This window comes from Sphaeramia orbicularis, chromosome 10 (genome assembly GCF_902148855.1).
Source record: "Sphaeramia orbicularis chromosome 10, fSphaOr1.1, whole genome shotgun sequence".
Lineage (NCBI taxonomy): Eukaryota > Metazoa > Chordata > Actinopteri > Kurtiformes > Apogonidae > Sphaeramia > Sphaeramia orbicularis.
This window is the reverse complement of record NC_043966.1, coordinates 23,044,839-23,071,332: the sequence shown is the minus strand read 5'-3', so window position 1 is coordinate 23,071,332 and position 26,494 is coordinate 23,044,839. Positions and strand designations below refer to the sequence as shown.

Here is a 26,494-nt window from a genome sequence, read left to right as displayed (position 1 = left end):
ACTTGAAGATTATGGTAAAAGTGATCATCTGCTTTTCCTATCACACATTTTGAGGAAGCTGCTTTTCTGCTCATGTTTTTCTAGTTGTACTTTAGGTTGTCAGTGGTGTGAGTTTGAACTGTTGAAACGCAAACAAGCAACAGACCACCTTTTTTAAGCAGTACATTAACTTACTATTCCCTGCCCCAGACCCTCTTTCTTTCATGCAAAGTGTGTCAAAGTGTTCTTTTCCTACTGTATACATCGGTTGTCAGTTGTGCTCATTTGTCGACATATGGCATAACCCCCTCCACTGCGCAATGAGGGTAACTATAACAATGTCTGACCTGAATTTTAGATAAAGCCTGAGTGTCAGACTCAGACTTGTGATAGGATACAATAGGACAGGATGCATACCTGCATATCTGAATGTCTTGCTGCAATGATAAGAGTTTCGTTGGGCAACCAGCCATGTTTCACAATTTTTTATCAAGTAAAGGGCACATTATGCTTTAAAAACTAGGAATCCACAGACTGACTGCAGAAGCAGTGTCCTACTATATTGGGTCTTTTCATCCATGCCTCAGCTGGCCCTTCTAAACCTGAAGCCATGAATGTTTACGATGTCTGCATTTGCGATCATGAATACCCAGTTTGTTTTGACTTGGGCTGCAGTTGATGACAGATTTTTGTGTTTTAGGGTAAGAGGGAGTTTTCTGCATACCCCGTGTGGGTGTAGGCATGTTTTACCCCTGGCAACAACTGGGGCGTATTTAGTGCCGGTCTTCTTCCTGTTTCCCTTAACTTTTCCATTCAGTATTTTTAATCTGGAATTTACATCCACCCCAACTTTGTGGGTTTATGAAAATATCCACAAAGTTTGAAGAAATGTGAGATATTGGACTTTACAGTAAGTAATAAAAAACAAACAAAAAAATAAGCTCATTATGAGCATTTCTAACTATTCATGGCAGAGATTTACCCATCCTTAAGTAAATGCAGTTGCTAGAGAATAATAAAATCATGTCAGGAATCTAGCTCGTATGCATGGTCATTTCCACAAGAATGTGAGCAAGAAGAAAATGCACCCTGCTATTATGAAGGGAGATCACACTACTGCAAGTCACATTGCAAGGTTATCCTGATCCTGGCTCAGCAATTGCTGGTGCAGAATCACAAGCATGAGAAATATTTCTGAGCTGGTTGGATTTAACCAAAGGAGGAAATGGACCAACCTCAATGTTAACATTTAAGTTTCTTGGATGTGTCCACTTAGAACTCTCCTACCACTAATGTCCCAGCCCTGTTTCAATTCAGTGTTTTGCATTGAATGATGTTACAGTGTACACTTGCAGCAGAGATTTGAATAGCAAACATAATTTCTTTATACCATACATTTGTCAATGTGTTATCATTATAGTTTTACTCATCTGTGGTATGTGTATATGATAATTATTTAATTTAGTGTCTTTTGAATTGTTTTTTTTTTCTTTCAGTCTATGTTAAAAATGCTTGGATGCAATACAGCCACATTTGCATACTCAGCAATGCAGGTGTCCTGTCAGTTTTGCCGTAGTGTGCTTTAAAAATAATTTCCAATTATAGACCAGGTGCAAATTTAATTTTTTTTTGCCACTATTAGTTTTTTTCTCAAATGAGTTACTTAAATTAAGAAGGTTTGAGAATATCTTGGCCAAAAATTCTTCTCAACAAGAGATTGAGGACTACCTGGACAAAAACACTCCTCAAGAAACCAGCATGTGCCATCATTATCGTACTAGTACTTCAAATAGCTGAGGCTTACCTTTGCATGTAAGGTCTGAGTAATCCCATAGAAGATTTGGTGTGTGTGTGCATGTGTGTAAGCATGCATCAGCTGTTATCTGAGGACCTGAAATGTTGAGCCACTAATAGGAGGCCATGTTTAATGTATAACCATTACTGTTATTCTGAGAGAAAATTAGCCATGGAAAAAAGCTACTGGTGTTACATGTTACTATAGTGTTTTAGTGTCTTAGTGCTGTGTGACAAAGGGTCCACCCTGGTATTAAGTACTTCAGACACTTCCTGTGCAGCAAGCTACTCCACTGTCTCATGCTGCAAGGCAAAGTAAAGACTGTAGTAAGATAGAGAGGTGAAAAAGAATAACCCATGGATCGAACTCCTTTCAGCAGTGCTATCTGTTTCCCATGATGTGATGTGAAGGAGGTTGCCCAAAAATAAAGATCTTGCTTGTTATTTAGAGAAGTAGCATTTGATCAGCGTTAATATTCAGCCAGAAGTGTCATGATGCAATGCAGACTGGCCTGTTTCCTGTGAGTGCTTGTCTGTCTGGCCTGCAAAGTAGGGTCACCAGAAACCCCCTGGTGGTCTTTACTGCTGCCATAATAAGCCAGCAGCCTGAAGGCTAGGCCACATTTAATCAATATGTTTATCTGCTGCAGTCAGATTATTTTCCCAGCCTTTTCAGCATTATCTGCTACTCTAATGGCTGAAAGATCTTGCTAAAATTAGTATGTAACATTAACACAGTAACATTTTTTTCCTTTAATGTGGATGCCAAAGTCTGAATTCACTGCCCACTAACAATTAAATTTAAAGATCAGTTAATCTGCCAGTTTCATGTAATTAATCATTTGATGATGATCCAGTACAGTTCTATGAGCAGAAAATGCTGCAATTTGAGTAATTCATTTGCATGCATGAATGTGACAACCTATTCTGTGTTAACTGTCTTTATAATGAAGAAAAGGCCTATTCATCTCTATGCAGGCAGTGAAATGTGTGCATTGTGCGGTCACATGACTATTCACTCTGTAAAAGAAGTGAAATGGATGCTGGGCAGTTCACCATTGTTTTGACTTCTGTTCTGTGGTGATTAGGGACATGCACAAATAATCAATTAGTTGATTGGCCAAAATGGTAAACATAGACAGTATCTTTTTTTAGGAGTTGACTAATTTTAATTTGAGGAGGACGGAGATTTATGTTTTAGCTCATGGAGAGACAGAATTAATCTTAATGGTAGTGTTTCTGCCCAAGTATTGCATATATTTAGTAAAGTCTGGAAAAGTGTTTTAAGTAAAAGTTAAATACTGTGCTTGTGGTTCATCGACCCCTTGGGTGGTCAGGTTTTAGAGATAGATATAGATTTACCAGGAATTCTGTCTGGGATTTTTGTCCATCTGATTTCTTGGACCCTATTCACCCAATTATTTTCAAATTTCACACACATGTTCTGTACATGTGCCTTTCTCTCTCTCTCTCTTTTTTTTTTTTTTTTTTTTTTTTTTTTTTTTACAAATTTAAAAAAAAAAAAATTGAATGTTAAGACTAAAAATGTAACAAAATTCTGACTTTTTCATTAAACTCTGCAGCTTTACATTTTGTCTACAAAAACAAATCAGTCACGTGAGCGAGGTGGTGTAATCTAATTTTTGCCAAAAACTCCACAACCTAAAATTATTCACTTCAGCATCACAATTAGTGCCGCAACATTGAATCGATTAAATCAATCCAAATCGATTCTTAAAAGAATTGGCAATGAATTTGGCAGTCGATTTGTACTGAGGCATGCCCCCACGCTGTGTAGTGTAACAGGAAAACACAGAGCAGCATGGCTGTGGCTTCGGATGCTGGGCCAGATTATTAAAGCTAGGTTTCCATTATGTTCACAGTAGCCACTGCAGCCCCATTAGCTTTAAATGTAGTGCACTGTTTATGTAACAAAACTTGAATATGGAGGAAAAAAATGATCAAAATGGCATGGCCCACTATGTTTTGGGCAAACGGGGCTGCCATGGCCACTGCAAATACAATGTAAACCTATCTTAAGATAGCCTATATGATGTGATTACTGTAGCCTGCTAGCTAGTTAGACACTATCGTCATAAGTATAATGTTTTCATCCATCTGTTTATCAGGCCACCAGACTAGCGTTACCTATTGTTGACTGGAAAGAATACATACAACACTTATTTCATAGCCAATAACCGGAGCTGGTTGAAGATTATATCTTGCTAGTCTCTAGTCATAACAAGTCTAGGTAGTGGGCTAGGGCTCGCTAACTATACCTAAAGCCATTGTGGGGATTTAATCATTAGTGACTTGTCTACAGTCTATATTGCTTTGGGTTTAATACCAGTCTTTGAGAAATGAGTCTTTTGTGTTTATCTGATGAATCCATTCGTAATTAAAATAATCTACATATTAATCGATTGTTAAAATTATCGTTAGTTGCAGCCCTAATCACAATATTAGAGTTTTCAGAGTTCAGGAACTGAATTTTAGATAATTTTAGTTTTATATTTTGCCCACCACATTTTCCTAACTCAGCATTTCATTGAGCAGCTCACTAAGCTCAGGTGGAATCCTTGTCTGGTGTAGAATTAATGGTCAGGTTTAGGTGTGTTCAATGTCCTAAAACATTTAACTAAGTTTGTGGTTGACTGAGCAGTAATATATGTTAATGTGTGTATATCACCATGGTGATTAGACGGCTCTTCTGATTGGAGTTTTTCATGTCTATGAGCACACCTGGCTCTCTTACAGTCTGTTGGGAAAACAGGGTCTCTTCACCCACTTCATAAAAGCACCTTAATCAGCACATGAATGTGTGTGTCACTGGATAATTTGTTCATTTCATTTTCTCTCTTGTCTGCTCTTACCTCCCTGTGGCAAGAACCAAAGAATTCAGTTTACCAGTATAAGATAAGTTGTATGTCATGTTATGCAACTGAAACAAAGTATTTTTTCTCAAAAATTTTCACTGTATTTTTGTGCAGCTGGATACTATTTGAATAGAGCTATTTTATTTAATCAATTTAATCAATGGCTTGTCAAATACTAAATTAATCAACCATTTTGATAATTATATGTGGTCTAAAAGACTGTTTTGTCTGATTTCAGCTTCTTCGTAGCAAGTAAATCAACACTGAACATAATCATTACTTGCAGCCATAGATGGGCTGCAAATCATTTCCTATGTGAAGTGATACTGTTGATTAAAAAGAAATGCGGGGGTAAATAATTCTTTAGTTATGAGCAGACTTAGTCTGTTGAGTAAACATCCAAAGCTGTCTTTGTTAAGCACTTTAATTTAGCTTGAGAAACACTTGTCATCTAGCATCAGCTCGTCTTGCATCACTTAGCAACAGTTACCCTGTGACACAGCATCCATTTATTCATCCTGTTTACCCACTTACATAATTTTTGCTTCAGATATTTGAAGGCAGTGGACAGAAGCACCAGAAGCTGGTGAGAAGTGATGTGAGACAAAGGTCCTTACATTCACAGCAAGGACATCACTGTTACATGATCTGGTCATTAGATCGTTCAGCCATTAGATTTCCCCAGCAGATATCTTTTTACATTTTAAGGTCAGTGTGTTTCACCTTTGGAATGAATTATGTCACTTCTCTGTCTATAGATTGGCTCACTCAGCCTGCTATGGCTTTTTTGTTGGACCGTTTATTCTCTATAGCTATAGAGAACATCTTTGTGGTGAATAGGTGAAATCCATAAACAAGTGACTTATGTAAGATATACTATAATAGAATGTTAACATATACTGTAATCTACCACCTAAATACAAGATATACAGTCTGTTAGTTTGAACCGGGACAGTTCCCTGTTTTCCTTACAGTTCCTATATTCTTTGTTACATTTATCATCCCCACAATAACACACAAAATCAATGACCGTTGTTATAATGATCGTGTCTTAAAAGTCAAGGATTGATGTTTTGATTGAAGTGCACCAAAATTACAGCCTGCCTCGCTTTCAAAGGAGGGTTATAAAGTAGAGACCTGTAAATTTATACTGTGAATTACTTGCAGACTTGTACCTTTTTATAATCTTATTTGATAGAGCGTTGATTCTATTTTACAATACAAGTGTTAAATACATGGCTGATTATTTCTGCCACCGACTAGTATTACCTAGAGACCTCTGATAATGTGTGATATTAACCATGTCTGTAATTTGTAAAAATTCTACCACAAACTACCTCTCCTGTTTTAGCAAACGTGCAAGTTCTATGATAATAATAGTACCGTATAAATCAACATCTCTGATTTGGTGGTATTTGTAACATTTTTTGTTTCTTTTGTTCATTTATTCAGCCTATTTCCTGGTCATGGGCAATGGAGGCTGGCTGATGATGATGAATGAAAGTTTCCAAAGCATTTTGGTAGAAATTCAAGAGAGCCTATGTCATCATAGATCAAATATGGTCACTGAAAAAATTCCTCTCTTGACATCAGAACCAGGGTATAGTGTAATATGAGTGAAAAACAGACTTTGCTTATCCTGTGAAATGCAAATATTGAGGGTTAATTTCCAAATCACCAGAGATCCACAGGTTGATGTCAGTCTTGTAGAATTAGGGTTCTTGTCTGGTTCCTGGATGTTCTGTTGCTGTTAACATATTGATCAGACAGTATGTACATATACAGCGTCTTAGGGTGTCTTTTAATTAATTATATTCAGTCATTAAAATAACCCAGATTTGCAGTGAGATAGTATGTCCTGCTTTTCATGTCTTCACAGTCCCTATTCAGTCATTTCTTTCATGGGCTCAAGGAAAAAATGAGAGAACGGCACCTCATTAGTGAAGGTTCTGTTATCTTTTGCTTACAGAGCGAAAGGTAGCCGAGTGTCTAATTCCATACCAATAAGACATGCATGTGGTGCTGCATTTTGAGAAACCCTCTTCAGTGTCAGTGCCAGTGCCAATAGTGTTTATCCTCTATAAATCTTTACACGTATAAGTATCGCAGGCATCCAGATGATTTGTGTAAGGTTATTTCAGTTTGCTGTTTTCATTTTTTGTCATTTTGTAATACATAATCTCCGGTAGAGTATTATTATCATCCATAGTGATAATCTCTGTCTTGATGACATGTTAGAGTTCTGCTTTTTAGAGAAGAATTTCCATATTTGAGTGTATAAATCAAAATTTTGATATTAATTGAACTGTGTTGTTTTGCAGACATTGGATTTGAAGCACAACGAATGAGACTTATTTATTAGTTATTTTGTCAAAAAATATATTTTAGCAGTTGAGATGGAGTGTTTTCCGAACACAGTTGAAAGTGTTCATCAATAATGTGAATATCACATGACTAACAGTGTTTTCATCACTTAGTCAGCGATTGTGAACACAGACTGACACTGAAGGAAAGAGACCAAGGATAAGGCTGAAACCAGTGCTAATAATGCTTGATCACATCCTGACTGTTTCCTTCCTTCCTGCCCCTGGATCTCTTTACTGTAACTTTCTTGTGAAATGTGATGGCTGAAGAGAACACAGTTGAACCTGTGACCAGGAGGCCAATGTTTTTGTTAAAAAAACATCTCCGATGGGGTCAGAAGAGACCAACATGACTGCATTTATTGTTTGTTGATTTTTGAAGTTGGTTCTTCAGGAAATATGCTAAAAATCATTCAGATGCACTTTGTGCTTTAATTGTCTGTATTGTTATCTTGTTTAGTATTGTCTTTACACTGATGGGCACCATTGTTCACATGAGCTGTATTCCAAGAAGCTCACAAGGGTTTGATTCCAGACATGGTTCTCATAGCAGCCCATTCGTCTCAGCTTGTGACAGAAAGCAGTGTATAGCTGGCTACAGGGTTGACCATGAGCGGGGGTTATGTCAGATGGCTGAATAGCTGGATTGTTCTGTAGTTTCAAATCCGTTGGATCATTCTAGAACTGGCATTCCTATGGAGAGCAAATAAAGCACAGAGTGAAATGTTTCATTTTAATATGATTAGTTTGTAGTACCACAACTGTGTGATTTGATAAATCTACTTTGTTAGACTTGACATAATGTGCTAAATTATATAAACTGTGTTTTTGTGCAAACAGCTGCAGCTGCACAGGCTCAAGCCGAAGAGCGGCGAAGCCTGGCAGGCAACAGTCCAGGACCTACAACCAACACAACACCAGCTAAACCTCAGGGGTCTAAGCCAGGTAAATGACACCACACCTTGACGCAAAAACAGACTGGCCATCGCAGATACTGCCTTGTCATTGCTCTGTTGTCTTCCATAATCTCAACCATTTGCTGCAACACAATCCCCTTCCACAACCCTCTTACTGCAGGATTTACTGCAGGTAACCCTTAGTCATCATCTTATTACCGTAACAGTTGACAAAGCTCATTAATGAGTCACACATCTGTCTGGCTGATGCTAAACCCTTGTAACAGAGTGTACCTATGTAATCCAGCCAATGTTCTCTTTATAATTTTGGAAATAAAATCTATATTTTCGCAGTAATTGACGGCGCCTCTCTAAGAATAGACGACAAACTGCGAGTGGCAAGAGAGCGGCGAGAGGAAGCAGATAAACAGCAAGGTAAGGAGGAGAGTTTTTCCAAAATTCCTGTTGAATTTAAAAAAAAAAAAAAAAAAAGAACATCTATACTTCACTGAGTATTTCATACCCATAAGAAGACAAAACACCATGTAACATTTTGGTTCATGCATACCCTCACTGTATGTGAAATCAGCTTTGCGAGAATCGCAGATCATGGAGCGGGAACGGAAATCCAAGTTACAAGTGGAACGACAGATGGAGGAGCGTCAGAGAAAGGTTGAGGAACAAAGAAGGAAGGAGGAGCAGAAACGTTTGGCTGTAGAGGAGAAGAGGAAGCAGAAACAGGAGGAAGAAAAGGTAGACACAGCTATAGTTAATACCATGTGTCTCAAGGAAGTGCTTGTGTTCAGGGATTTGATTCTTTTGACTACATACTGTATAAAAATATGGCTGGATTTATGAATTGACCAACAGATTAAAATTATTCAGACATTTTAAGGGCTTGCTTTTTGCTTTTTTCAGTGGTGAAAGTTAACCTGCTGCAGTATAACTGACTGTTCTTCCTCCCTTGGTCATGCTCCAGGAGCACTATGAGGCGGTGATGAGGAGGACACTAGAGCGTAGCCAGCGAGTGGAGCAGAGACAGAAAAGATGGTCCTGGGGAGGACTGCCCACAGACTCGGATGGACGAACAGGTAGAGGACCCTTCCCCTGCCTTCATTATAATCAAAGATAAGCCACCAGGTCAACAAATACAAACAAGATTGTAGTTTATAAGACAACATTATATTTATTCAATGTGTCCATTGTCACAGTCTTCCTTTTAACCTGCTGCCAGTATACCTATAATGTTAATAATTGGCTGCTTAGATTCACGATAGCTAGTGTAGCCCTCATCTACAGATTATGTTTGAACCAAAATAAGCTTCTGTACACGTGTAGTAAAAAGACTTCCATGACATAGATTTATGCATTGTGTACAAACAATTTTTAAAATATTCCAGTTAATTTGACATATTGTCCAGCTCTTACTTCCACTGATTACATTTTTACAATAACCAAAATCCACAATGAGGAAGTATCCAGTTTGTAATTTCAGGACGCAGTCACTATTTGTTGATATAATCAAAACAGATATTGGCTAATTGGATGGGTAAACTGTAAATGTTTACCACAGTTTATGTATTGTTTATTAAACCACAGCTGTCAAGAAAATGCAAATGGCTGCAAGCCAGTAGCATCCTCCTCCTCTTGCTTTTCCTTCTGAAGGTGTAGATATTCATCTACCTTATAGCGCTCCTCCCTGAGAGCTTTGTTTTTCCACAGGAGACTCTGATGCCAGTGCTGCATCTCCAGTAGCTATAGTAGTCTCCCCTGCCTCACCAGAAAAGCCACCGAGGAGTCGACAAGGTTTTTTTTTTTGTTTATAATATGGACTGGCCTTGGCACTTTGAGACAGCTTGATGACCTACTGTTCCCTCACATAAACCTATACCCGACCACCTCCTTCCTGCAGTCAAAGTGACTGTTTTTTCACTAACTGTGTTTTCATGAGGCATGTGCTCTGAATGTGCTTTGGGCTGGGTGAATAGTCTAAAATGGCCTAAGGTTTTTCACTCATTTACACTTTCAAGCACTTCCACGTCGTGTGTGACTTTGCATGGGAAAGTAAACAACACATAAACAACTGTTCTAATACAACATTTGAATTCATGGGCAAAGACCATGCAATGTTGATACTCTTATTTTTGAAGTATCTACTGTTCTCATTACTAACCACGATCACCGACTGAAACCACAGTGACTTTGCTGTGTTTTGTCGGAAGATGTATCTCACTGTATTTCCTCAAATGGTGATCAGGGCCTTTATTTATGTCAACTGTAGAACACACGTGCTTTTATTTGAAATAGATACGTATTGTCGTCATCATTATTAAGTCTAGTTTTTATCTGCTCCCATTTGCCCTTTTATTTTCCTGCATTAGACTTACCTCAACACCTCCTTCTTAAGAACGCTTTTATTGTGACATTTATTGTGTGGTGGACAGTTCATTGAAAAATGGCAAGTGCCCATATCTCAGTATGACTGAGATATATACGCTCACAATGACATAAATTCAACAATAACCTTTTTGATGAATAGTCCAGAACACTAAAGGTTTAAAAATAGTTTTGTGTTTAATCTATGAAATTACAGCTGTGCAAATATATATTATACATACCAAGGCGTTTGCCCACTCTTGATTTTCCTTTGGTCTGTATTTGATGACCAGTGCTTATTTGATCACCTTGACAATCAGAGGATCCCCATTACAACTGTCAGTTTTTTTTTAATTTGAGGAAATACGGTTCTTAAACCTGGTATATGACTACAAATACATCTTGTTCATGCGAAATGTGAACTCCCCACATTAGAAAACACATTACCCTCCGTATATCAGGAGTGTATGGGTCTCGTCAAACCTTGTGTTCCCACTGTGTGCACCCAAATGCCCTTCCCCACTGTCCAGCCTCCAGTGTAAACCCCGCCTCCCATGTTTGTCTTTCCCCCTCCCTCCTAGTGGACAAGCGCTCCACATCCACCATGAACCTGAAACAGCCGTCCGAGGCTGGCATCAGCAAACGCCTATCCTCCTCCTCTGCCACCCTCAGGTCTCCTGACAAAAGTAAGTCTCCTCTCCTCTCCCCTCCTCTCCACCCCCATCCCTCCCCTCCCATCCTCCTCTGCTTCCTTTCCCCTTCCCTCCATTCTGTCGTCCTTTCCCTCCCTGCATTCCAGCACTGTCTTGAGAAAAATATGTTATAGAGAATATCTTTATAAGCCAGGTAAATATTTTTTGGGATGATTTATGTAGCCAGAGCTTCTAGGCAACTATGGCCTGGAACCAACTCATTACTGCTGAAATATCTGTATCCTCATGTAAACCTCCCTTTTTTTCTTCATATCCAGGGTTTTCACACAGGCTCACTGGAGCACAAACTCTCTGGTAAAAGAAGAATACTTTAGTTCTGTTTCTGGCTCCAGCCAATGATAAATTAGCATGAGCTCTCCATTCTACTGCATATTTTCATTATGCATTTAGTTAAAGCACACTGAATTTAAGTTTCACAATCACAAGGGGTACCAGACAGTGATTTGTTAATTAACTACTCAGGTATACAGGTCTGTCACTGTTCTAAATCGCTTCTGATTAATGTAATTAATTAGCATTGTAATTTTGCAGGAAAAAGCAATCAGCACAATCTGTTGATTATATTTCTCCACAGCCTGTATGGGCTGTCACAGTCACTTTTTTCTTTATTTAATTTCTGATTTCTCAATATTTATGAACATCTTTGATAATTTGTGATTATACCAATTATCAAAGGTGCAAAATTTTTCAAAAGAGATCCTTCAAAAGATTGATGAGTAAATTCACTGTTGGGTGTTTCATCATTGTCTCTCAGGTGTTAAGCCAAGGAGTTCGTCTTGTAACCGGTTGCCTAGCAATGGCAATGCTGCTCAGGCCACTAAGGAAGACAACAAAAAGCTTCAGGTGGATCAGACAGGTGCAGAAGATTCCTTCTCCATGTGTAACACTTTACCTGAGTATCAAAATAGTGTACCATACAAACGCACCAAATTCAAAAGAGAAAATATTCTATCAGTTTCCATTAAATTGAACTGTATGATAAGCAGTGACAGTTATGGCAGCTTGGCTTTTTATATTCTAATAGTAGAACACTGACAGTTATCAAAGTTAATGCTACCGTTATGGACTGGTACAGGTCAATAGGCTGTTGGATGAGTCTCTGAATTTCAGCATCAGCTCATAAATTAGTACATTAGCTGCTCTTAGACAGAGTCTGCTGACTCGCATAAAGCCAATTTAAGTGCACATGACTTGCAAACTTTCTTCAGGGATTCCTTATTGACTCTCCTGCTGCCTGGTTAGCTATAACAGCGCTCTCATGTTCATAGGCCGTTCCATGAAGAAGAGGAGTTCCTCCCTCACACGAATCAGTGTGGGCAGATCACAGCCCCCTGCCAAACCTGATAAAGGGACAACGGATGACCAAGGTGGCTAGCATGAACAATCGGCAGTCATTCTTTCATGCCGCTATCTGTCTTGCATTGGCCTTCATCTTTGAATAATAAGCATGTTACTCTGATGTTAACAGCTTGCTCCTATTGAGGCTGCACTGTTTTAAGCCACTGACAAAACTGTCTGCAAAGGCTGAGGGGTTAACATTCTCGTTTGACCATTCAGATTCACAGAGCTGTACGGGTCTTCCAACTTGCCAGTTTGTCTTTCTTTGTCTGCCCTCTTACCAGCTTTGTGGCCTTTAACCTTTGAATTACTCCCTAGGCAAACTGCTTGATTTCTCTATACTGTCCTTTGTGTGTAATTGACTAGCAAAACTGTGCCATGTGTTCTATGTGCCTCAACTGTTCTGTCATAGCCTACCACCTCATGTTTGTACTGTTTCACTTGCAGCTAATCTTGTTTTAACCTGGTTACCGTTGTTCATTTCAAGTGTCAATGCAGCAATTGTTTTATTGTGTGTACTAACACAGTGTGGTGTTGTTTTTGTCACAAAGTGTTGATTGTTTTCTCCCTCCCAGATGTCGTCATAGCTGGATTTAAGTTGCTGGGCTCACGCTTGAGTTTGGTGTGCATCAGTGCCATCCCATCATTAACACTTCCCGAGTGCAGATTTGGCCTCAGGATCTCACTGCAGTGTTATTTTGTCATTAATAACTTTGTCTTTAAGCTATGTTTGTTGGTCTAGGGTTGTAAAAAGTGTTCCTGTCCTGTAAACACATACCTGTATCTGTTGTGTTCTTTTTTTGGTAGTATCACAGTAGCAGTAATCATTCACAAAGAGTTTGCACTTCTTGTCTCCAATTAATTTTTAAGTTATCTAGACCAGACTATTCTCCCACAGACTAATAACCCAGATTCCTAATACCCGAATGCAGGGCAGCAACTCTTGCTCTCATGCTGCAGGGACTAACACTCAACAGCTAACATAAAACAAGTCTGTCTGCAACAGATGTCTTCTCAGTAAGGGGTTCTGACTTCGCAGCCCCCTTTTCGAGCCAGTATATACGGATATGTGGCAAAAGCAACATATCAGCACTTAACACTTTTCTTTTGCAAGGATTTTGACAGTTAGCAGCACCGGCCTAAATGCGGAATGGTTAATTAGTCCATTTCACAGAAGCAAGTGCTCTTTGTTTCTCCTGTGAAATTAGTTTTCACGATAAAGCTTTCATTAGCAAGCTGACTCGCTTGGTTCTCAATCCTTAGGTTGTGTGTTAGAGCAATATTATGATTCTATATCTTAATCAAAATGAAATAACATACGACTTATTTTGCACAGTAGAACTAAAGAACACTTGCCTGACAATATTCACTTATGCTTTCACTTTATCCTTTGGTTAGTTTCCCTCCTCTACTTTCTACCCAGCAGTAGTCCTCTGTTGTCTTTGAATTTCACTAATGGTTTGTTTTTTCCCATCAGCCCACCTCTCTAAAGCCTCAAGGAACCATTGATTTGACTTCACTGTCTACTTCACCTCCAGCTGATTTTCATTTACTTGACAATCAGTCTTTGGTGTGTCTCAGTCCTCTTCCATGGCGTCCTATAATTGCTTTCTTTAAGAGCAACACATTGTTTCTTTAAAAACAATAACTGCATTATTTGACAAGGAGCCCATGAAAGATTATTAAGACATAACCTTTGGTGTTTCATGTTGAATCTCATGTTGGTTAAATCACATGGTGACCTTTCTGAACTTCACTGACTCCCCCCATTTCCTCCCTTCTTTGTTTTGTCATTCCCCATTCTCGCCCACTCTCTCTTTCTTGGACCTATTACTCTCCACTTTTTTCGGGTAATTTTTTTGGCCGTGTAGCTCGCAGGCCACCGTCCAGCACAGTGGATGGAGGGGTCCTTAGTCGCCTGCTCACCCCCACCCAGGCCTCACTAGCTAGGAGCAAGAGTGCCGCCGCCCTGTCCGCTGAAGGAACATATGCTCCAGGTAACCTCCACATAGGAGACCCTGACAGAGACGAAGGATGGCCAGACACAGACCCTAGTCCTCCATAGAACTCCTCATTTTGTTAGAGACGGTGAACTTAGTTAAACACAGTGTCACTTCTCTAGATCTGTGCCCATGTCACTGCCCTGCTGAAGACTCTTGTGCTTTTGTAAAAAACATTCTGAAATGAAAAGTGGCCTCTTTGGTGGGCATGAAATTGGGTCTTTGGTTTAAAGATTCTATTATAATGGTCAGTTTTTTATGCCTATGTACATTTGTACTAAAGGACACTGATCACGGTTTCTCAGTAAATATTGACACACACAGCTCGAGCTCACATGCACTCTCACACTTGACACAATTGGCTGTTTTGTGTGGAGCTGAGTGGCGCTGACTCGGCTGGGAGCATTTCTCTATGTCTAAGGAGCCTCAGGGTCCATGCTTGGAGATTTGCTATAAGCTGCTTACCTGTTGGTTCTTGTTACGTCAGAATGAGTCTCTAGGACCATTGCGTGTGTTCCAGTAGTGAGACCACAGTGCTGAGTACTTGTACACCAGTGTCGACTAGTAGCTACCATTATTTTCATAGATATGTGTATATATATCCTTCCAAATATGTTCTGTGCCCATCTGCATTTTAATGGTTCCCCACCTTACTCTTGCACACCTTAGGTGTTGAAAGAAGAAATAATTGGTTGTAAACTGTGATCACAATGTAGTCAGTGTGTGCAGTAAGATGTACATTGTCCTTAAAGCAGCATACACAACCTTTGTTGAATTTTTGGACCTTTTAGAAAATTATTGCTGCTTTATTTCTTGTTTAATGTATATGTTTTAGGTTAGAAAAACAGACTGTGATGCACTGACTGCTACTGTGTGCTATTGTTGGTTCAGGTTTCAGTGGTTATTGACCGGCCATTAGAAACCCATTTGTGGCTATAGATCTAAGTATAGCCCCAGTAGAAACATGACCCGCCCATATTAGGGAGGGCTGTATCTTATGGCTGTGTCATTTTATTGTTATTATTGTAGCTGCTCATTATGCTGTCTGAAAGAGTTACAGAAAACATTTGTGACGAGGCCCTGGCAGGGAGAGTTCTCCACGTCTCGGGATTATCATGACTAATCCCTCAATCTGACACAGCAAGCTTGTAGCCAGTGGACAACACTGTTTCCTCTCATCAGTGTGACTGTGATGCCCTTGAGCTAAAGGCACTGCTTTTTACCCATTGTTGTCAATGGGATTGAGGTTACAGTTACTTAGCATTATCAACAGAGGTGAGATAAGTTACTTGTTTACATACAGCTCGGATATGCACTGCGTCCCCTGCCATACATTGTTTTTATGTTGAATTCTACATTGCTTGACACTTAGTATTTTTCTTTGAACCACAGTCAATATTATAATTACAGTTACAGTACGAGAGCAAGAAATCTGAAGATTCCTTTCATTTATCACTGTAAATCGACTCAAGATACACCAGCAACAGTCATTGTGTGTTGAGTATACTAATACAAATTGGAGTACTGTTGTGTGAAATGTTTGTGCATTGTTGGTGTTTGTTGTGTTGTGTTGTGTTGGTGGAGTTTGTGCAGAGTTTGTGGTGTGATGCATGGTGTTCAGGTGTTGTGCCCAGGAGCTTTGTCACCTCTGTGGGGGTCAGGGGTTTGTGTGTGAAGTATGGCTCTCTGCTCTCATGTCTCCAATAATCTCCAGCCCAATCGGAGCTTCAGAAATCAAGCTGTTGCCTGCATATAGTGCTATATCTAACAAATTGCTGTCTTTTTGTGCTCTTATCCCCTCACAAAATCATCTTTCAAAAATTCCTTCAACCTTTCTATACTCCCCCTTGTTTTTTCCTTCCCCGCTCTCATTCCCCTCCTTTCCTTCTACACCCATTTCTCTCCATTCTCGTCTCTCCTGTTGCTCTTTGCTGCTTTGCTGCCCCAACTTGGCTGCTTATCACGCCTCCCATTGGTTGTGCTCCTCTGGCCCTGCGATGACTGTATCCTTTACCAGAGTGTCACCTATGTCCTCGCTCAGCCTCTGCCAGCCCCCTGCATCCGCCACGTGGACCTGTGCGGAGCCGTAGCATCGACCGACAGAAGAGCGGCATGACCACGTCTGTCTCCGCTGACGGAGCACTCGACCCTTCATTGGTAAGAACATTTCATTTTACTTTGCCAACATTGCTGGCATACTCAGAACTGTTCTTTTTTTTTTTTTTTAACTTGTCTTGTCCAGCATCCTAACTGCAGAATGGTAGTCTGGCTGCCTTTTGGTGCTGAACAAATTTGCTTTGCCAAGGGTAACTTCATAAAGAATATGAAGCTCCCCTTGATATTCTACTGACTTTATTATGAATTTTGTTGAACCACATTTTGATGCCAAACCTGACATGGGAGGTGGGGGGGCAAGAAAGAAGAAGGTGGCAAAGACCCTCACAAGAAAGTATCAGCAATACAAACAGTAACAACCATGGTGGTAATTATAATGGCAACAATAACTACAACCAGAACTGAGTACAATAAAAATAAAATGAAATACATAGGACCTATTAAATGATGAATAGAAGAAAGCATGAACAGAATATCATACACCACGTCCGCCCAAATAATACCATTAACAAATCCACACAACATCAGTTGTTCACATTAATCTGCTGTGACAGAGTGAACAAGGCAAAGAGAATGAGGTGAAGAACACAAACATGCAACCGCACTCGCTCCAAGGACTAGGGGCCAACAAAGACTCAGAACTGTTCTAATCAGATGTGCATAGGAAGATATGTGCACTTTGGTTGCACTATTTAAGTTCTGATCAGTTATTTTTAGTCACACTGCTCAGAGTAACTCTTCCAATGCTGAAGTGCTTTTATTAACACTGAAATAAAGCATGAACCTTTAAGGACTGTGTTTGTCCCAGGACCTGTTAGCATACTGGGAGAGGAGAATGCAACTTATAGTAGCTGCTATTAGTGATATTTTTATGAGGGCTATATTAATTTATTTACACAGGGTTGTGTAGACTGAACAGTAATAATGAATGGTTTTACAGCCCCCTATCAATCTCAGTAGTTTTCATGTAACGGTTTAGGTACCGTAAGCTGGGTTTGCTTTATGTCTGGTTTATCTGATCATATTCAAACCAAAGAGAAAGAGGTGGCAGTAAAGTTAGTCCATCTAGCTATTGTTTTGTTATTTATAAATCCTCAGTCTTTCTGTACATTACCATCAAAGGAAATTTGTATTTTTTATTATGTCTTTACATTTTTCTGGTAAAGATCTAAAAACAATTGTAAAGTGTTAAAACAGTTCCATAGCTGACAAATTATTATTTTTTTCACTATTATCATTTTTGGTGTCCTTTGGAAGACAGCAATAACTTTCCTGAAGGTTTTTTTTTTTTAAAGGTGACGTAAACCCTGAAAAAGAATGGTCATATTTTAGCTTTTCAACTGTACTAAAACATCCCTCCCCTTCAATTCTCATTCTGAAGGTCCACTCTCAAATTCATGTACATGTACAATGATTTTCCAACTAAAGATCCAAGATTTCAATCTTTAGGTATAACCATACCACAACCATGGGGTCTCAAAGGGAGACCAGGTTGACCTGAGTCCTATTGAAAAAGTGGCTCAGTTCACTGAATAAACAACTGTTTTGTGAAAAGTGATTGTTTGCTAACAATCAAATGACCTTTGTCTTTATCTTCTTTTCCATCTTCTTACACATATTCTATCAGATTACATTGCTGCCTGATAAGATCTAACATAATCAAAACAAGAGACAGTTTAAGGCACTGTGACAGGTGAGGCCCAGTTATGGCAGCTAAACATTCTGTCATGTAGCTAAAACATGGACCAAACGCATATGCATTTTTATATCTCTGTACATGATCAAAACCAAAGACAAACATGACAAAAGCCACCAAACGTCATTAATCTTTCCAAACATCGCTAAGAAATCCACTCTGCTGTACCACAACACTTGTAACCATTAGACGAACCTTTCTTGATGTCAGGAAACTAACACAGCTCACAGTGATGCACTTGATCAAAGTTTAAGCTAATTAGTTGCAGGTTAGCTGTTATCTTTTCGTCAACAGTCATACTGGCCAGATGCGTAGTCTAAACATATTTAACATGCATTTAATTTATACTCATCTCTGCTTGGCTGTTTATCAACCATCTCTCCTTGGAATTTACATTTTTAGCATTAGCCAAATTTACTTTCCCTCATCCTCTTCCTTTTCTTGTTCTTAGAATGAATTTCACTCATCTCCCCATTGTTTCAGACAAACTGTAACAGGGAGCATGAACTGAATACTACTGTTTGGATTGGTTTGTACTACTTTGTTTTTGTTTGTTTTCATTTACAGAGCCATGTACGCAACAGTGTACAAACACAGGATTTTATTCAGTGTGCACACAAATTAGACAGTTAATGAACCGTAAGGAGATATTCACTGAATTGGAATAGTTTATATCACCTTAGGGCTGTGCAATTTGGCCAAAATCTCATAATGATCCTTTGAGGTAGAATCACGACCCATGAACTCAATCACACATTTTCTCCCCTCTCGGAAAATTCCAGCTAATTACAACCCAACTATAACAGAGATTTCCCTAAGTGTCTGGAGGGCTTGGCCCTAGAAACCAGTCCCTACATTTTTGTTTTATTTTGGGTGATACTATTATTGCAGTTTTTAGACACTAGTTAAAAGAAACTGTAATGCCTGTGTGTCATTCATATCATTTATAGCAGTGTCCCACTACAGTTTCATCTTGAACCAAAAGTAAGTTTTTACTTTTCAACATGATATAAATGATACCGCTTCAGCAAAGCATCTGTTTAAAGTAAGACTTACTGCACCGACATTTACAACACAAGCAGCTCATAGAGTGGCTAAAATGTTTTGCTGTCTAAAGATGTGATGAATTTTTTTGTCAGTTGCAACCAAATAACAGCTTATTAAAACTCATTCAAGTGAAGGTAAATTAACCAGACACTTGAAGTTTGGACAGAGTTACTGATTTAACTTGAATACACTTGCTAATCTAGCAACATAAATGCACAAACGACTCCTTGCATCATTAGGCGTAAAGTATTGGACTGAAAGTGGTACTTGGGTTGTTGGGGAAAATTAAAACTAAAATGCAGATCATCCAGCCCGACATTTTAAAATGGAAAATACACTTTTTTTCCTGAATTAAAGTAACATCTCTAAAAGTGCATAGCAAGGCTCTGATTTATATGCACACGTCCGACTACATTTGCCTGGCAAACTAGTTATGCAGGATGCTAACCATAGGGAAATGATGTTCTTCCAGCTGTTGTTTGACCTTTGATGGATGGAATTAGAAGTTAGTTTATTCGCTGTTGTACTCAGTGCCACAGTAAGTAACGTCTCTGTCTCGTGATATTTGGCTCGTGGTATTATGGTTGGCTGTGTCGTTCAGCTTTTGCAGACAGTCATTGATGTTGTCACTTGGTTGCCTGTAGTGCCTGGCTCTTTCTCATAACCTACCTCTCCTCCTCCTCTGTGGCTGTGAAGGGCCTCATTGTGATAGCAACAGACAAAAGGATCACAGTGACCTGATTATGGACTGATCAGACCATGCAAAGCAGACCCCACCCTGACCCACAGGGCCTAGTGTCAAAAGACTTTTCTCACCATCTCTTTGTCTTTGCCCCTCCACGTGCACAGATTGGTGCGTAGATAATTGGCATTCTCAGCTACATGCTTATCGCTCAGGCATTGTGACACTTTGGATAAACCATGTCGTCTTTTATGTCAGCTGAGGAAAATGCCTATACCATGTTACATCTGCCCTAAAGACAGTGGGAATGATTTTCCTTTGCCTTTATCAGCATTACTGATAAACTTTTACATTTTAATTTTATAGCCATCCTTTGCTTATGAAAGAATTTGATGAGGAGTTACAGGTTGTTTGATGCATGCTAGAAATAGGCGTTATTGGCATGTGTGCCTTTGGGATCATTTTTCAGTGTTCCATACAGTGACATCTATAAACTGTTGCTCCTCCAGTGCTCTGATGACATAAATAGAATATTAATATCTTGCTGTTCTTCAGCGTGCACCCACTGCATGTTTACTGTCCTGGTTTTCCTTCCGCTGTCCTCCCTAGTGTTTGACCAAAGCTAACACTGTGACAGCAAACTGACCACACCATTCTTTACATAGATACAGGAAATCTTTTAGATCAATTTTTTGTTTATTCAGCTTCCAGTATGAAATTGATTGTAGTTGAACAGTGCCCCGTAATTTTTTTTGTCAGATTTGCAAAATAAAATTGTCTACATTGCCATTAAAATGAATTAATTAAATCCTGATGTGTGGCCTCACACCATCTTTGTGTCACAAGCACTTATCTCAGTTTTCGTTTTAAGCACTACTCTCTCATAGATGGTATCTATTTTTCACCTATTTTTTACTTTATCTCTTAATAATTATATTGCATACATCAATAAATGTCTTGAGTAATTGTCGTGCTTGATAATACCTCCTTTTTTTTTAATAAAGAACAGTGACACAACCATAAAAAACAAATAATGCTGTATACTAACATTTTGTCCTAGAGAATTGTAGTTTTAGGGGTCTTGAGTTCTTGACATGATCCTAGTGCAGAGATTGTTATAAATATGTTCTGTATTTGTGTGAAACTACAGAAGGACAAGCTGTTAACATTACCTGGGGGACAACGCCCTCCGTCCCCATCCTCTACCTTGACGCGGAACCGCTCTCCATCCCCAGCTCCCAATCCAGCTCCCAAGAGGACCCCATCCCCGGCAGCCAAGTAAGACTCCAGAGATTCTTGTATACAGCCTCAATGAACAGTATTTTAATGTAAAATTCGGCTTTAATTAGAATACCCACATGGATATTTTCCTCTGCAGGCAAAATCCCCGGACACGCCCACCCTCACCTGGTGCAATGAAACAGCGCCCCCCATCTCCCCAACCCATGTCATCCAAACCCCCACCTATCCAGAAACCAGCTCTCACACCAACAGGGCCCCCAACATTACGAAAAAGGGACTCCAAGTCCAAGGAAATGTGTCCTGCACAGGCTCCACAATCCTCTGATGCCAGCAAGACCAAAGAGAAAGATGGTGAGAAATACTGAACTTCTTAATCCTTAATACTTGCAGAAAATTGCAATATCCACAGTATATTTTATGCAGTATTTTTTCCACCTTATTAGAATGCATATTATATTAAATATCTTGAAGCTCTATTTAAAAACTGTACTGTCCTGGCATATTTCAATAAGTTACAGCCAATATTTACAAAGTATGATTGTTAAACTGGCAACCCGGATGTTTGCATTACAGACTGTCTGGCTTTCAGGGAGAGAGATGCTCCAGCTAGATAAAGATAAATCTGCTTATAATCCAAACTCCCAAACTATGCAGGTCCAATATTACCTTCATGCACAGCTTAAAAAATGGGCACATCTTTCTTTACCATGATACTGCAGTGTGTCTTTTTTCAAGATTACATTATATTCTGCAGAGGTGTCCTACTACATTAGGAGTGAAAGAGCTGAAAAAAAGGTTAAGTTTTTCTGCCTAGAGTCAGTATTTTGACTCTAACCCTTTCTTTTTTGGAAAACAGTCTACTGAATGTGCAAAGACATTAAGAATATTGTTCCAGTTCAGTCTTTAATTGTATTTTAGCTGAATTAGCAGGATGTGTTGGAGTTGGAAAACTGCTTTACATTAATAGCTATATTCACAATTGCACATTTTAATGCTGCTTCAACAGAGTTGGTTTAGTAGAATAATTTAATTTATTTTAATAGTGTACTGACTACTGAGTGTGTTCCTGTTTGTGTGAGAGACGTGGCAGCCGCTCAGTTTGCAGTAAATCTCAGTGGAGCAGGAGACCTATTAACTCCCAGCTGGAGTCACATCCTGTTAGATAGTGTATTATGGCTGGTGCCACCTTCTGGACAGAATCATGTATGCAAGACAAAATGCCTGGTAATAGTAGAACATTACAGGTGCGTCTGAAAAAAATTGATCATGATATCATCATTATATTTTAGATTTTTTTTACACAAAAAAATACTTTTTGTTGTAATTTTGATAGTTACAGCTTACACCTATAAAATTCAGTTTCTCGAAATATTACAATATTTCATAAGATCAATAAAAAGAGGATTTATAATAGACAAATGTCAAACTTCTAATAAGGATGTTCATTCATGCATTCAAGACTTGATCCACAGTAGTTTTGTGCAACTTGCTGCATCAGCGCAGAGATACCAGCCAACTCTAGTATTCTGTAAATGACCACCAATACAAAAAAATAGACATGCTATCGTCAGTTCAGCTCTAGTTGAGAAATATGTGATGGGTGGACATACAGTACTAAGAGTTCTATATTTTTGTATGTAGACTCTAAGGCCTCCACAGGCACGAACTCTGCTGCTGAAGCAGCCAAGATCCTGGCAGAGAATCGCAGACTGATGCGAGAGCAGAAAGAGAAAGAGGAGCAGCTGAGGATACAGAAGGAGGAAGAGGAGAAGTGAGTATTTTGAAGTTTCTTACTGAATGTCTGTATGCTTCTGTTGATATGTAGTCATCATTTTGGGTATTCCAAAAATACATAGCGTATGACACACATCCACTATCTTATTAAGTAATGATCTGGGTTCTGTTAAAATGTTGATTAAACTGCAGCTGGGAAGTGAAACCAAACAATGTCAATGATGTGAAAAGTCATCTTGTAAATTGTGTGAAAATCATACACAATAAACAGTTTTTTTTATGTTCATGCAACATTGGTTTTGAAATGATCTCACCTTTATTTGTCAACACACAGTGTAGTTTTAGTTAAAAGTGTATTATTACCAGCATTCTCCCTAAGTTTGTCAAAGACTTGGTACATGGCTGAGTGTTCGACTGCAAAAATTATATAATTTCACATAATGTTAGAGCACTGTTTTATCATATCTGTGTGAAAAGGTTGATATTAAACACACAAAAAGTACTTTGGAAGCAGCCTGCAACCAGTAGATATGGGGAAAAAAATCACTTGGTTTTGATGCTCTCACACTGGTTTCACATTAATTTTAAGTGATGCCCAGAAATGCTTGGGTGCTCCACTTAAGCTTGTTAATGTTCAGGAAAACCCAGCAATAAAAACCAGGAATAATTTGGAGTAATTTGAACTGAAATGTTTGTTTTAGTTAATGAAGCATTATATATTCCCCTTTAATTCCACCTTTCAGCTCTACCTGTACATTTGTCAGTATGTTACTATATCACGTGCTGTTTTTTTATTTTATCTTCTAGGCTTAGAATAGAAGAAGAGAAGCGTTTAGCTGAAGAGGCTCGACTGAAACGTCTTGAGGAAGAGAAGAAGCTCGCAGAGGAGAGGAAAATCAAAGAGGAGGAAGACGCTCTTAAAGCAGAAGAGGAGCGATTGAGACTGGCAGAAGAGGAGGCACAGAAACAGGCTGAACTTCAGAAGGAGAGGGAGGAGGCTGAGGCCAAGGCCCAGGAGGAGGCCGAGAGGGTCCGTCAGGAGAGAGACCGCATCATGCAGCAGAACCAGCAGGAGCGCATGGAGAGGAAGAAGGTATCGACACATGAAAAAATAAAGGAGGCTGAACTCCTTTGTTTGATGTTTCATAACGTTATTTCATAATAGACAGTACAGTAACATTTATCATGTCTTTTTTTTTTTTTTTTTTTTAGAGAATTGAAGAAATAATGAAGAGAACAAGAAAAGGGGACCAAAATGACTTGAAGGTGAGATCACATTTATTTAGTTCATGTGTCCAGTCAGTCCACTACTATGAATGTATGTTGACATTTTGTTTGTATTACCTTCTAAGAGAGATGATGATAAATCCGCACAGGATATTGAGGACGAGGGAGAAGACCAGATAAACTGTGAAACTGAGGGTAAGTTTTCTCATGTAAATGTATGAAAGTACTTTTGAATTTGGTCTCACGCACATTAACCACAATGAAAGCGTGTCCATGCTCTCTGTGTTTGTTTGCATATACTTTACATTAATGGAATCTCCTGGATTTACATAATTCTGTCTGACTTATGACTCATCTTATACAAATCTTGTTCTTTAATTCATGTAGCCCAGACAGGTGAAATCGGCACGGAGACCGATGAGGGCGGTCTGTCCTCTGGTGAGCCTATAGCACAACGAGAGGAACCCCTGGGCAGCGTAAACGGAAAACCAGAGACGGATGACAAGGAGAATAACAATGGTGTAAGCACAGACGAGACTCAGGCTGTTAGGTATGGCTACAAAACAACAAGATTAATCATATAACTGAACAATGACTCATATATATATATACTCAGAGCTGTACACTAACCATTTTGTAGCACGTGTAGATCCTACTAAACCATTCATTTTACTGGAGAACAATTAGTTATTTTTTAACATCGATTCAAAAATACCCGCTTAACCCATAAAAAGCCAGTGCTACTTTTGTGGCAATTCCCAAATGACTTTTTCTCTCTATTTAACCTTTTTTAAGTGATTTATCACCATTTATTGCGATAGTATCTTTTTTATTTTGTGTTTTTTCAGTGTAAATCATGTATTTTCCAATATTTAATTCACTGATCATTAAAGCTCAAATTAAAGTTAAGGGTTATATTAAAAACATGAGAAAACTGATGAAAAAGTGGCTTTTTCAGCAAAGATATCAATAACAAAACATAAAACCAAGTGTCTCCATCTGCTGTCATTGATCCAACTCCATGGGTTTGACTGGTGAATCAATGTCGTAGAAGATGACAGTGTTTCCACGTTCACTACAGAGCCTCTGAACGTCCAAATGGGTCATATCTGATGACCATGAAAAGATGATGAACTGCATTTAACACCAATTGTTTACATGTGTTGATAGGATTAGTGACTCAACAGGTATTAAATATGTTAGATCAATAGAGGATTTTAGTCGACAGTGGATATTTGGGTCTTTATGGGTTAAAGTCCCACTGACTCTAACAAAACCCTAAATTAAATTGGGAACAAAATCAGGGACGACTTGAGGTTTTGGGGGCATTGGGGATATAGAAGAAACATTTAATTTGTCAGTCTATATTTTACATGTAGACATGCAACACATGCTGAAATTTACCCTCTGCTTTTGACCCATCACTAGCTGAACATGCAGAACACACCACACACAGCAGACCAGGAGCAGTGGGCTGCTGTGTCCAACACACAGGGAGCAAATGGGGGTTTGAGTGCTGTCCTGAAGTACCCTTCGGTCACAAGTTGCTACTCCAACCGTCTAGGCCACGGCAATGCAGATATAAATGTTATTGACCTCCAAGGGGAAACTCACTTTTTATTCCGCTCAAGAAAAACAAACAAAAAAACCCAACAAAATTAAACAATCTCATTCTTTATCATTATCTTCATCTTAAGCATATTCTTATTGATTTAGTATCATTTAGTATCACTTTTTACTAGGGGAATCGAGTTTTTGAAAACCCTGCAAAGGATTTCAGAAAATAGTGAACCACATACAAGTCCTCACTTCCCACTTCTGGCTCTGTCTAAAACTAAAAATGCAAAATGGTTTCACACAACAGCTGTGCAGTATATTTATTCATTGCAACAATTTATTTTTTCATAGCATATGCTCTGTCCTGCTGTTACCAAGATTTGGCGAAACTCTTTAAACATGTGAAATCAATAGATTGTCTCCTAACACATTACACTTATACCTCACAGTGTTTACTCACACCTCCCCCTGTCTTCTCCAGTCCTAAAGGCCGTCTTGTGGAGGGCTCGGAGTTCCTGAATGAGCAGGACTCTGCCAAGGTCGGTCTGGTCTCAGGGCTCAACGGAAAAACCAACCAGTGGAGCTTCGAGGAGCTCATCGACCTCAACGTCCACTCCAAGACTCGACCTCTCATCGAAGCTGAAGACTGTAATCAGGTTTTGATCAACTGTGATGGGGCCCCAGATGGGAACAGAGTCGCCTTTGAGGACAAGGGGACCCCCGTCAACACCCTGCATTCCTCTAATCAGCCTATAGAAGCCCTGTCAGGTGAGGAGCGGCTGTAGTACTATGTTTTAGTCAGTCATTCTATCCAGTGTGACTTGTGTTCAGGAAAGATATAAGCTCTTTTTCTCACATT

General features: G+C 39.1%; 1 protein-coding gene across 14 annotated transcripts in view; it reads left to right on the top strand.

Moving 5' to 3' along the window:
* map7d3 (MAP7 domain containing 3) overlaps window positions 1–26,494 on the top strand; it is a 30,035-nt gene that overhangs the window by 665 nt on the left and 2,876 nt on the right. For 2 of the 14 annotated variants that reach the window (XM_030145665.1, XM_030145672.1), the window contains exons 2-19: window positions 7,853–7,957; window positions 8,263–8,343; window positions 8,498–8,661; window positions 8,888–8,999; window positions 9,631–9,714; window positions 10,866–10,970; window positions 11,752–11,853; window positions 12,266–12,364; window positions 14,207–14,332; window positions 16,353–16,492; window positions 21,026–21,153; window positions 21,254–21,468; window positions 22,759–22,888; window positions 23,659–23,944; window positions 24,064–24,117; window positions 24,204–24,273; window positions 24,466–24,628; window positions 26,117–26,403. In XM_030145665.1, coding sequence (XP_030001525.1) covers window positions 7,853–7,957; window positions 8,263–8,343; window positions 8,498–8,661; window positions 8,888–8,999; window positions 9,631–9,714; window positions 10,866–10,970; window positions 11,752–11,853; window positions 12,266–12,364; window positions 14,207–14,332; window positions 16,353–16,492; window positions 21,026–21,153; window positions 21,254–21,468; window positions 22,759–22,888; window positions 23,659–23,944; window positions 24,064–24,117; window positions 24,204–24,273; window positions 24,466–24,628; window positions 26,117–26,403 — 2,451 coding nt within the window. Of the gene's footprint in view, window positions 1–7,852; window positions 7,958–8,262; window positions 8,344–8,497; window positions 8,662–8,887; window positions 9,000–9,630; window positions 9,715–10,865; window positions 10,971–11,751; window positions 11,854–12,265; window positions 12,365–14,206; window positions 14,333–16,352; window positions 16,493–21,025; window positions 21,154–21,253; window positions 21,469–22,758; window positions 22,889–23,658; window positions 23,945–24,063; window positions 24,118–24,203; window positions 24,274–24,465; window positions 24,629–25,506; window positions 25,720–26,116; window positions 26,404–26,494 lie in introns of those variants that run through there. The other 12 variants (XM_030145666.1, XM_030145674.1, XM_030145667.1 and 9 more) reach the window with 12 other exon arrangements.